Raw genomic sequence first — 13,469 nt, 5'->3', positions numbered from 1 at the left:
TTCATGCATGTATTCTTCTGCCAATTTTTTGAAAGTAAATAAAAACTTACAAAACAAATAAAATAATACATATATTATAATTGCAAGACTTAGGTGAAATGAATAGTTTCATTTCACGTGCGATGAACGTTTCTGCACGTGGAGAATAAAACTAATCTCAAAATAAATATCCCGCGCATGTGTCGCTCGACTGATGTTAGTCAAAGAATGGGATAAAATAAATTAATTGTTTAAACATGATAAAAATAAAAAGTCCTTTGCACAGCTTTTGTATACCGAAACAATTGTACTGGTCTGGGTTGCTGAAAGCAGTTCCGCGTTTTAAGTCACTATTTTCCAGTTTATACTTTATTCACGCACCTGTCTAACATAATTCTTTATATGAGCCGCGTCATGACAAAACCAACATACATGGTTTGCGACCAGCATGGATCCAGACCAGCCTGCGCATCCGCGCAGTCTGATCAGGATCAATGCTGTTCACTTACAAACTCTATAACCGATAGCGAACAGCATGGATCCTGATTAGACTGCGCGGATGCGCAGGCTGGTCTAGATCCATGCTGGTCGCAAACCCATTATGTTGGTTTTGTCGTGACGCGGCTCATATTATGCACTAGAATAGTATACTTTTTAAGAGTTTATTATAGGAATTCTTCTATCGAAAACCTCAGAGATCTGGGAGTCTGAGAGAAGGGTAGGTGCGATGGAGGGACGGTGGGGGATCCTCTACATATCTACATTTGACGTTAATTTCAACAAATTCACCCCGCGTGTTACCTTCATGATTTTATTTCACGTTTGATAAAGTGTTGTCGCCTGCAAAACCGTTTATTACAAACATATTTTACAAATCTGAGTATACTATAAAAAACGTAATAGCAGCACATTACACGTTGGAAAAAATAGAATAATCCTGGTATGACGTCATGAACGCAGAAGACGTTAAATATATCAGACGTTAGATCTATCAGACGTTAGATATATCAAAAACATTGTCAAGTGTGACGCTAAATTGTAACATTTTTTTCTATTAGCAACAGATTCTAAAGGACAGAAACACGAGAGTAGAGAGCATAGTAAACTTGAATCAGACAGCTCTGTCGCCAAGTTGGACTTACAATTTATAACAAATCATTCGCGGCAGGTATAAAATATATGTTGCTGTTGTTGTTTTTTTGCCTGCTTATTTATTTTTTATTTATATATTGATTTATGTTTTGCCGGCCTTGGTTTGCCTTTGAATAATGTCGTTTTATTTCTTTTCGCTCATTGGTTTCCTTTTTAGGGCGCACTTATTATTTTACGTGAGACACATCTGCGGATATTTCTTAATTCAGATTGTCACCATTCCATGCCTAAATGATGAATTCTGCCTTCGGGGCGCGGACGGTAGCTTTGCATTTACAACAATCGCCCATGAATAGGTTCAAAACAAAATATTACTCAGCAAAGCCTTTTACATATTCAAATACCAGTCAGATTAAAATGCGACTTAAGAATTGTTTAAACCAACAGAAATCTTCATTTATTCTTCATGTGTACATATTTCCTGTTAACAACGCGCATTCCATTTTCCGAAAGAAATTAAACAATTTAGGTGCATATGAAGTGTTCATATAATTTGACGGTTTCCTTATTGTATATGACGGTTTCTTTATTGTAAAAAGTTTTCATATAATGTTTATTTGTTAAGTATGCGTAAAAAAAATTGTATGAATGCTATTTTGGTATAGAGAAGGAGTGTTTGACAAAACAATCAAATATGGTGTGTTATAGAACCAAATCTTAATTGACAAATAGAACAGTTGTTATTGTTTGATGATGTTGTTTTTTGTGTGTGTATTTTTTATATTGTTAAGAAAGCCACATTTAAAATTTAAATATGTTGCATGATTTTTACGATGGTGTTTCTGCGTTACTTTCTTTAAAGATATACTATGCTCATCCTCTAGTAAAATATTTTTTATCACAGAAATTTATTGATATATGAAATTCTTCCTGAATATGTCTTATTTGAATAAAAGAATATATAAACTATGAATTGGAGGCTGCTTTCCCTATTATATGTCAAGTAAAGTTTTTTTTTTAAAGCCAGTTTTTTAATGACGATAATATTTATAGGGTGACCACCTATAATGTGTAGATTTTAAAACATATATATTTACTTTAAAGTCAAAACATGTTTAATATATATTTATAAAGAGACTGTGTAGAATTATCAATATTTTCTAATATCAAATTTGAGCATAGTTTATCTTTAAATAAAGATATTATTATTATTATATAATATGACGGTTTCCTTACTGTTTCAAAAACAATGCCGACCGTCGTGTGTTTAGAGGTCTGGCGACGTGGACGTGACCCTATAACTGGAACAAGATGAAAATAAGCTTTACTTACTCAACTCTAGAAGAATGTGCTTTCCTGCAAAGTTGCATCGATATCAATATGCGCCAAAATCTAAATAACAAAAAAAAATCTAATCTGAAATATGGTCAACCTTTTACATGCCATGCCAATTTTCAAGATGCTTCTCAATAGTCCGCAAAGTGTCGCATTCTACCTATAAGGCCTCCATTTAGTGCGATCATTTTTGTTCGATTTGATCCGATGTTTGAACACAAATCAATTCATTTTATTCATTCATTCACAAAAATAGCCCATTTTATGTCAATCTTAGTCGCTTTTATGAAATAACGGCTCTGTAACGATATTTGTAGAAATATTGTCTCTCTATCAATTATTCAAGCATAATGTTTATCATTTTGGATGAAAAATGTTTGTGTTAAATAAAATTTATTAAAAATGATAATAACAAAAGTATTATTATCTTTAACGTATACATTTGTTTTGTATTTGTAAAATGATTTAATATCTATAATTTGCATTGTAAACATTTAAACATTGTATTATAAATTGTATTTGCATAATTTATTTGTTCATTTAAATTTAATTAATACTTATAAAGACTGTACACCTTTTAAATGATAGAAACATGTTAGAAGACGAATACCATTTGCATTACAACCGTTAGATCAGTGTTGGCGTATTATTCAGCTTGCTATAGAAAATGGCGATCAAATGTTGATCAATTATTCAGTTTCAAAGTGCTTGTATAAGGTGATTAAATGATAGACTTAAATTAAGTGGATCTGATTTAAGTAAAACTATTTAAGCACGGAATATGATAAAAATATAGTGTTAAGTTTAGTTCTATATTTATCATCCCACGTGGTATATATTGTCATTGATATTCCTTTATTGCATTGACTTATTGGATGAGATTTTGTCATATACGTACCTTTACATGTCTTTGTTAACTTGTAGGAATCTTGATGTTTCTGTATACAAGTGATATCTTAAATGCATTGCATATTGTGATGTTGGATAAATGAAAATATTTCACCAATGTTCATTGTTATATATAATGTATCTGCTTTTTTGCTTTTTTGATTTGTATATATGTCCATGCTCTTCAATTTTGGAGGAAATAAAAGTATCTAACTAAGAAAAGAAAGACTTTACAACAATAACTAGTAGACTTTGTTGTTAAGTTGCATAATAACTTATGAATCATTTCAGTAAGGCAATTACGCTTTTAAATTATGGTTATACATCAATATTATATATTAAACATTACTGATTAGTTCTATAAGCCGTTCATATCAGTTTTGTTTCACATGTATAGTCTCAGTCTATATAGCATTGTTTTGAATAAATAAACACTTTAGTTTAGCGATCAATATATACATGTATGTAAATGTATAGTTGAAATGTTTATGCTCACAATTATTCCTCTTAAAATCAAAACATCTTCTATAGCTAAATTTACCTGCTAATTATTGTATGTTGTTCTTTTGTTTTGTTTCGACAAAAATATTTTACAAGGATATCCAACTTATGAAAGTTGAAAAGGTGCCTTTTGTAGACCAATCAACTTTGATGTACTTAAACGACTTTTTCATTTGGTGGTATACTTAATAAAGTACCTGTTCTGTTCTCTTTTTTTATTTCCATTTTTTTTTATAAATTGTGTCCACTGTTTGTGAAGTCACGTGACAAATTTGTGATATTTTAAGTGTAGAATATATTAAAAAACACGATTTTAAAAATGTAGTTTACTTCTTTTATTATTATCTGCTTTTAATCTCTGATAGTATATATTGGTATAAAAATAAAGAAATAAAAGAATAAACATCCATGATTTTAATTTTCTCACGGAAGAATAAAAATTTCACTTGACTTTCGTTATTCATACGTAAGATTTTTTTGCTACAAATTTTTGTCTACTGAATACTTGAAGTGTAAGTAACATAACGTTAAGAGTAATTAGTTTCCTTCTTAAAGTTATGACTATGTTGTGCATCCATCCATCCATCCATCCATCCATCCATCCATCCATCCATCCAGCCAGCCAGCCATCCATCCATCCATCCATCCATCCATCCATCCATCCATCCATCCATCCATCATTAATTAATTAATTAATTAATTCATACATTCATTCATTCATTCATTCTTTCATTCAATCAATCAATCAATCAATCAATCATTCATTCATTCATTCATTCATTCATTTATTATTCATTCATTCATTTATTCATTTTAATTAATTCATTCATTCATCCATCCATCCATCCATCCATCCATCCATCCATACATACATCCATCCAATCATAAAATCAATAAATCAATCAATCAACCAATCAATCAATCATTCATTCATTCATTCATGCATTTATTATTCATTCTTTCATTTATTATTCATTCATTCATTTATTCATTTTAATTAATTAATTTATTTATCAATTCATTTATTTTTGCAACCTAACACTACCGTTGGTAACACACTTTGTAAATTTCAGGCTCCTAGTTTCACTCGAGAGTAAAAATGTAACATTCACAATAACTGGATACCATATTACTTATTTTTCAATGAATAAACCATTTATGTTTGGGTTTTTGCAACAAAATATTTTTACAAATTCGCTTAACTTGGTCTTATAATAAATTAAGTTTTGCAATAATTTTTATTAAGAAGAAGAAAATAGATTATCACGGTACAATATTTCGTAACATACAGAAATTACAAGTACAATAATTATGTGGTCACGTGACAAAAGCATAGAAAAAATAATAGTAAAAATACTTAGTGCTCGCCAATTTTTTTAAGCCAATCACCGACGAGGATTTTTCAAATTTTCAGGTTTCAAATCTTAATAGAACAGATTTTATATAAACTGGACGTTTTATATTATAAAACGCAAGTGGGCGGAGCACTAAGCCGGTTAGAGTGCATATTGGATGTTCTTCGTAAATAAGAAAGCTACAGTCGCTTCGCAAGCTCCGCTCCTTTTTAGCTTTCTTATTTACGAAGAACACCCAATATGCACTCTAACCTATACTTAAAAAGTTCAACTACATGTATTGACATTCAAGAAAATTTGTTGTAAGTTTGTTTCACAAGGAGAACAAACAGCTGCAAATATATAAATTTGAAAGAAAATCACTTTAAAGATATACTGCAAAAAAAAAAAAAAATAATAATAATAATAATTCCTTTGCAATGACGAGATCATTATTACATTGTAATATTATTTCCTTGAATTATATTAGGAAGATATTCAAGTTTATTTTTATAAATACAGGATTTATTTTCATCGAGTGGTATGAAAATAAATATTTCATGCATGGCAATAGCCACGAGTGAAATATGATAATTTTCATTCTACAAGAAAAAAAAACTTGAATTTTCTGTTTATTATATACATTTTTTCTCTGTTTTGATGCATCAATTTGAAAGACTTGTACTTAAATTTTGAATATTGGCTTAATTTAGAAGAAAGAAGTCCGGCAAGACAGCAGTGAAAATACGGAAAATATGTTTCACTGCAGTGAAAAATAAGTTTTATAGTGAAAATACGGAAAACAAAAATACGCATTTAATTTCATCATATTTCTTAATATTTCATTTATAAGTGTATAATAAATAGCATTTTTGAAATAATTTTGTTTATTTCAGCGACGTCAGAGGACGTCATTTACACCATGCCAGCTTTCAGCACTAGAAGAATTATTTGCGCGGACACATTATCCTGACATATTTGTGAGGGAGGAGTTAGCAGCAAAAATTAACCTGTGTGAGGCCAGGGTACAGGTAAATTTACTTCTTTGATAATTTAGCTTTAAACATATATTATTGTACTAAACAATGTAATAAAAGTATTTTACCTTAATATAGTACACTACTTGTGAGGCCAAGGGTACAGGTAAAAACATTATTGATATTTTTATACAAAATTTGGCCTTATAAATGAAGTATTGTACTTAACAAGCTAAATACAAAATATAAAGAATTCTTAAGCTAAATGCAGCAAATACAGTAACACATTTGTGAAGCCAGAGTACAGAGAAAGAAAAAAACAACATTAGTGATATTTTTTATATGAAATTATGAAATTTAGCTTTTGAAACTGAAGTAACGTAATTATGACAAAAATAATTTTTAACTATTCTTTGAATAATTTTACCTAACTCGGATTTATTGGTAATAAAATACGTTTAAAGAATCAGTAGCTGTAATAAAGTTCCGATATTGATATTTATTCACCTCTCCTATCGCAATTCTGATCCGAAAAGTAAAATATAGATCTTTCAATATTGTTAAAGGTGTGGTTCCAAAACAGAAGAGCAAAATGGCGGAAGGAATTACGTAAGACCGGAAGCAATGCTGCTTTACGTTACTACAATCACATGCCGATAAATGACAGTGTCGCGGCAGATTTGAACAGACGATTACGTCAGAATGCCACGTGCGCGCCGCCGGTTATGCCGCCATTTCTTGGTGGTATGGCGCTTCACGAGAATTCCATGCAAGATTTTTGGTATTCTCACGCTCTAAGATACTCTGGACTTTTTGACAGGTTAGTGGTTGTTTTTGTTTATTGTTCTATTTTAAGAAAAAGAACTTTGTTGTGTATTCTAATGTATAGACAATCATTGTGTTGCTAATGATTAAAATCAGCCGATTAAATTTATTAAACCAATAAAATTACCACATAGTAGATAGTAGCCTGGGTTCTAGTGTGTCGGATTTTTTTATGTTTCTGTTTGGTAAATTGATACTATCAAACCGACGAACGAATATGGAATAGCGCATATGTTATGAATAAAGAAAAGAAAATGTTATAAATATGCAAAAACTATCAACGCCTGAATCCCAGGTTAAGTAGATAGAATCATTGAGCAATTAACGCGGCAAAAAAGCTCCGCCTTGTATCATTTCTATATTGTGTATTATTTGTTTGTTGAGGTTTAATTTATTTTAATTTATTTTTATTTTCATTTTCTATGTATGGTTTTCCATGTTTCATAGTAAGATATATTTTCCATATCAAAGGTACCTGGTATAGCTTATTTTATTCATGTAAGACACTCATTCTTAAAAATTTATGTTTCTTGCAGAGTGCCACCTGGCGGCGATCTTCGGAATCAGCATCATCATAATTTGCACACGCCACCAAAGTGAAACCCCATCTTGTGATACGTCACCAAAATGAAACTCGATCTTGGCTGTTGTCACTTGCCGGTGTCTTGTTGAAAAAAATAACAAAAAAGCATTTGACTATTGGGTGTTGGGGATTTGCCAATCCGATTAAAATACATCTGTAACTAATTTTATATTACAGGGTGAAGCAGCGAAATGTTTCATTTTTATTTTGGAAAATATTTGTATTGTATGCATTTATAAAAAAGGTCAAATTTTATATACATTTGTATCTGTAGTGGTTGGAATTACAATTTTGTATATTTTGTCGAATGAAATCGTCCTATTTTTCACATTCTTTGATATATTTAACTTATCTAATCAAATGGTTAGTAAAAGGCCCTTTATACCTCAGAAATCTTCTTACTTTTATTTCTCAAAGCTTTTTTATTTTTTGTTTACTTATATAGTTTCCAAAATGTTACTCATTGGTCAATAAACATCTTCTCGTTCTGTTGCTATATCGATGTAAGTTGCTTTTTTGTAAGTTTTTATCATCAACCAATGATACAATGTATATTCATTGGTAAAACTATGAAAAAATTAGTTGATATTTTAGGTGTGTTTGTTTGACTGTCACTATAAAATGTTTTGACAGTTTTTACATTTTCATGTGGGTTAAAATGTGCAATATGAACTACAGATATTATTTGTGTATATATTAAATATATATGTTATCACTTGTGTCTGAAAGAAAATGTTTTATAAATAAAATGTGTGTTGTTGTTTTTTATTCCTGTTTTTTTATTATACCAAAAAATAATATATTTTCTGACATTAAAATAAATAAATAAATAAATAAATAAATAAATAATGCCGCAATCAAGCTGAATACGAAGGGAGATTAATCTGTCAGTCTTACCAATACATTACTGGACAATACGTCTAAGGGAGACAATTACAATTTTATTCAACGAGTGCAATAAATTTAGTAATGAAATTACACGAATTTAATATTCTATTTATCACATACCAAAAATAAAGACCGTTTAAAGTGAAATAAGAGTCATTTTACATTGACGCGCCTATAGTATAACGCTAACATTTAGCGCGTCTTTACACTATGTTTGTATAACGCTAATTAATGACGTCACGTCAAAATATATGCACGGCCGTGCAATACCATATTTACGGAGTCGCAAAATCAGCACGGCTGTGTGATAAATAGAGGATATTGAATGAGTGTAAGTTCAATACTGAATTTATTGCACGAGTTGAATAAAATTATATTATGCGAGCCTCTGGCGAGCATAATGTTATTTTATTCAACGAGTGCAATAAATTCAGTAATGTACTTACACGAATTTAATATTCTATTTACCCATACCCAAAAGAAAGACCGTTGAAAGTGAAATAATAGTCATTTTTCATTGACGCGTCTATAGTATAACGCTAACATTTAGCGCGTCTTTACACTATGTTTGTATAACGCTAATGACGTCACGTCAAAACATATGCACGGCCGTGCAATACCATATTTACGGAGTCGCAAAATCGGCACGGGTGTGTGATAAAACCTAATATTAGATACCGCAGCATTTAATTGTTGATGTCGTGTTAGAATCGAAATAATATATCCAAATCGGTGATTGTATCGCTTGATAACATTACTGTTTGTCGTTCGGATGCGCATCGTTATATCAGTCGGGCTACGCCCTCGTGATATAATTCCCCGCATCTGAGAGATAAAATCATTGTTTGGGATATATTATTTCCTTAGTCAATATCAAACAAAATTGTTGTATAAGCGGATGTTTACCACGGAAATACGGCAGTCTGCGATAAACACACATAGTGAGGTTTACTTAGTAATACACCAATTAAGCAAACACGTTGTTTTCAGCTGTGGTCAATCCAGACAGCCTCCCGGATTGATACCCTCCCTTGTACAAAATGTTCGATTAAAACAATTTGAAATTATCGTCTGCCTGCGACATTTTCTCGGATTGATGAGAAACAATAATGCAGTCCTAATGAATCAAATACAGTGTTTGAATAATTATATATATAGAAAAACGGAAAATTCATAATTATGCTTGCCGTCTGATCTTATAGATTTTTGTATGTAGTGCTGTATTATCTGTATATGTGTTTACGTTCATGTATTTGATTGTATTTGCAATCAGTTGTATACACTTGTATATGACTAAAGTCAAACATTTTGCTGACTGATAATTAACTAAAACTTAAACTGATTAACATGCTTAATTTTTTTTATTTACTTGCATTTCTAGTAATAGTTAAATCTGGAAATATGAGGACTATTATTTTCACAGCAAGAAACATATATTGATATTCTACATTAATATGAAGGTACATAAACAAATATAAATATCTAAAATAAGAATAATCACATGATATTCTACATTAATATGAAGGTACATAAACAAATGTAAAAATCTAAAATAAGAATAATCAAAAATATGAATGATTATTGGTTCAAAATAGAATAATTAATACAATACAAACGAATACGTGCATCACTGAATAGACTTTTCTTTGTATACAGATAGCACATATGTTAGTTTTAATTGAAAATTTTGTGTGCATTTTAAATTGAATTGTGATAATTAATCACATCATTTCTTCTTTTTCTAAGTATCATCATTCCAACTTAAATACTTTTATGCAACTAAATGGAGCGACAAATTCACTTGTTTCCGAATAAGACACATAAAGTTTTCTCGATTTCTTACAGTATGCAACAGCACTCGGGTACCATCTACCAAGTTTCTCATTTATCGTTATTTTACACGGTTTACAGCTGTCTGATATTCTACGTAAATTGTCGTCACTATCTTGACTCAAACAAACAAGAAATGAACCATCATTTAATTCACAAATATCCCGTAGATTTCCTCCTCCCTCCGCTGGTTGATAGGTATTTATAACGTTCCCCTGCCAGTCTAGTTGTTTTACAGCCTTCACAGAATAACCCCAGTCACTAACATATATAGACGTTCCCGCTGTATTCACGGTGACATGTTGAGGATTGGAAAACAAACTATTATCTCCACTAAAAGTTTGCAATATTTTACCTTGTAGGTCAAGAACTAAAACTTTTCTTGGATTAACACATGACACAACAAGTTTATCATTGCTGTAAGCAATACCACGACATGTCTCATTGATATTCACCTTACGATCAGAAACAATGCGTTGTTTCTTTAGTGACATGAAATGGACGCATTTATCACTAGGTACAGTCACGACAAATCTATCATATGCAATAGCTGCAACATCATACGGTGAATTATTTAGTTTCATCTCTGAGACAATTTTCTTCTGTTCTGTATCATAACATTTTACGTTTTTGTTTCTACGATCACAAACTATAATTGTATCCGGCTGAATAGCCTCTATCCCGCTTATGTCACATTTATTTCTATCCGATGCGGATTTCACATTTATGTCCTCGACAACTTTAAGATTTAGAGTCTGATCCTCAGGCGGTATTGATGTATCTTTCCTCATTGCAATATTTTTACTATCGGATGATTTAACAGATACAATTTTACCTATTTGCTTATATTTTTCTAACACATCAATAATTGCCTGATGTTTGACAAAGCTTACTGTTTCATCATTGTTTATTCGATTATGTTGTTTTGCCTTCATCTTCATTTCTACAAGTCGTTTCTTGACTGCTTTCATTTCAACATACAGTTTGTCAAGACAGTTCCTTTGTATCAGGTTATCTAAGCATACTTGTTTCTTTACCGTTTTGTCTTTTATGTCTTCTATATATGTTGACAAACTCTTCAGAATCATTTGTTTTTCATCAGAGATTCTCTCCGCGTCCTTGACAACAATCGTTTCCATATCATCCAGACGTGTATTAATTTCCTTTCTGAATTGATGGATTGCCTTTATAACCTTATCATGATTTTCAGAAATGGCTTTTATCTCATCTTTTGCTCTCTTTATCCCTAATTTACAAACTTCTTCAAGTGATTTCATTTCCGCCATTAACTCATTGAGTTCCTCACTGTCTAGAATATGTTTTGAAATTTTAGGTATGTATTCCACCTTACAGGTCCTATGATCTAATGTGACACAAACACTGCAAACAACAATGTCGTGATCTCTACAGTAATATTTCTGTTTTTCGTCTTGATGATCATCACAGCTTTCGAAGTTGTCTTGAGATAATGGAACGGTAGGTGTTGTTGGCATGCAGTTTTCATCAAGCAGAACATGATTGCGTAAAGGTGCTGGTTTCTTATGATGTTTGTAACAGGTTTTACAAAGATGTTCATTGCAAGTGGTACAAAACCCCTTAGCTGGAACCCGTTTACTATCCCTATCACATGGGATACAGAATAATAAAAGATCTTCAGCTGACCCATGTGATATTGAATGTGTCAATTTATTTTGTCGCTTGCCAGAAACTTCCATTATTAATTCTAGAATGTAAAATTTTAATTACTTCATTTAAATTTTTGGTGATTATAATTTGACTACATCAAATCAAATATTCAAAAGAGTGAAGCTTACAAAGTTACCTGCAGACCTATTTTATTTACTCTGTATATTAATTTCATAATCAAGATAATTATTAAAAACGGAAACAGCATTTTCCGATGTTAATATTTAATTCGATCAATTACATTAAAATGAGCTTGTTTTAGATAATGTTGTTTTATAGCTGCATAATTCCAGACGAGTCAATGAATTTTAAGAAAAATCAAACTTTAGAAAACTGTACTAACATTTTAGGAAAATTTAAACAGTTCGAGATTCACGTAGTAATGTACATGCCATGTGCGATTAACAATTGATTTTTGCAGTATTTATAATTATATTTGCATATTTTGACAACATAATACCTTAATATAGATATTTAACCTACCATGAAGTTATTTCAAACTTGTATTACCAAACAGGTTATAACATGTTTCCCTCTTCTCCCTCAGTCCTTATCAATCCAAATTAAACTTTAAATAATGTTACTAATAATAAATAAACCTATACATTTCTGTATTTTTACTTAGTGAATTTAAAAAAAAGAATAGATAGTCATCGAACTTTCCTCAACGTTTAATTACCGAATCATTAAGAAGATTGGATTTTGATTTGTTGATTGAATGTGTATGTTTAACTTCTAGTCCTACTTTGTCAATAAAATCTAATTTAAATAAAAATAATAATCATTGTTTAGGTAAATGAAAGGAAAAATGTAAAAAGAATAAGTAACAAACCTTAGATAACCTATCTTTTCCAATCTTTAAATCTAGACATTTTTCACTGCAAGTTTAACCTTCGCCGCCATTATGTCCTCTGTAATATCGGGTATAGCGGCCGGAATGCGGAAGTTTAACAGCGTACAAAATCAATATTAAACGTAAAACAGACGGGTTTTTTAAATCTTAACGATATATATTATATTGACATTGGTGCAAAGAAGCAATATCTTTTCATGTTTGTTTTATATTTCTATTCATTTTCCCAAGTATAAGATATAAACCTTTACGTACTTAATTTTTTGAAAATGCATGAACGACTATATCAAGTATCAAATAATTTTCCATAAGTGTTCTCCACATTATGTATAATATGCATGATTAGGCGTAGTTGTTTATTGTCTTTTTCCACAATTTTATTAGGACATATTTGTGAGATTGAATTGTTTGATACTTTCAATTGTACCTATATATTGTTTATTAATTTGATAACTTTGATTTTGCATTCGTAATTTTTAATCTTCGTTTAATCTCGGATACTATTAGGAACATGAATAATCTAAATATCACTCAGCTGTGGAAAAAATGTTAGAAATACAGCTTGTATCTTTATTTTGTACACTTGATAGCACACACGCGTTAAGATTCCATGACATCCGGACATAAATCTCGTAGCATGCTGCTTTAATGGTGTGTCACCGATTTTGCACGTTATTACAAATTGTTGCGTTATTGTG

At 30.7% G+C, this 13,469-nt stretch overlaps 2 protein-coding genes across 2 annotated transcripts; one reads left to right on the top strand and one right to left on the bottom strand.

Annotated features, from left to right (window-relative positions):
• Positions 1-1,030: 1,030 nt before the first annotated feature.
• Positions 1,031-9,347, top strand: LOC132750622 (aristaless homeobox protein-like; the record flags this gene model as incomplete). Its single annotated transcript, XM_060740630.1, has 4 exons — positions 1,031-1,147; positions 6,026-6,160; positions 6,673-6,926; positions 7,468-9,347. Coding segments are annotated over 4 exons (570 nt in total), but the record flags the coding sequence as incomplete, so codon positions are not given.
• A 122-nt stretch (positions 9,348-9,469) lies between these two features.
• LOC132750624 (uncharacterized) lies at positions 9,470-12,914 on the bottom strand. Its single transcript, XM_060740633.1, has 2 exons — positions 12,751-12,914; positions 9,470-11,955 (listed from the first exon to the last, which is right to left on the bottom strand). The coding sequence occupies exon 2, from the start codon at positions 11,945-11,947 to the stop codon at positions 10,154-10,156; it is 1,794 nt and encodes a 597-aa protein (XP_060596616.1). The 5' UTR covers positions 11,948-11,955; positions 12,751-12,914; the 3' UTR covers positions 9,470-10,153.
• Positions 12,915-13,469: the final 555 nt, after the last annotated feature.

This window comes from Ruditapes philippinarum, unplaced genomic scaffold (genome assembly GCF_026571515.1).
Source record: "Ruditapes philippinarum isolate M1 unplaced genomic scaffold, ASM2657151v2 ctg7851_1_1_1_1, whole genome shotgun sequence".
In the NCBI taxonomy this organism is placed as follows: Eukaryota; Metazoa; Mollusca; class Bivalvia; order Venerida; family Veneridae; genus Ruditapes; species Ruditapes philippinarum.
The sequence above is the reverse complement of the archived record's forward strand: the minus strand, read 5'-3'. Positions and strand labels throughout refer to the sequence as shown.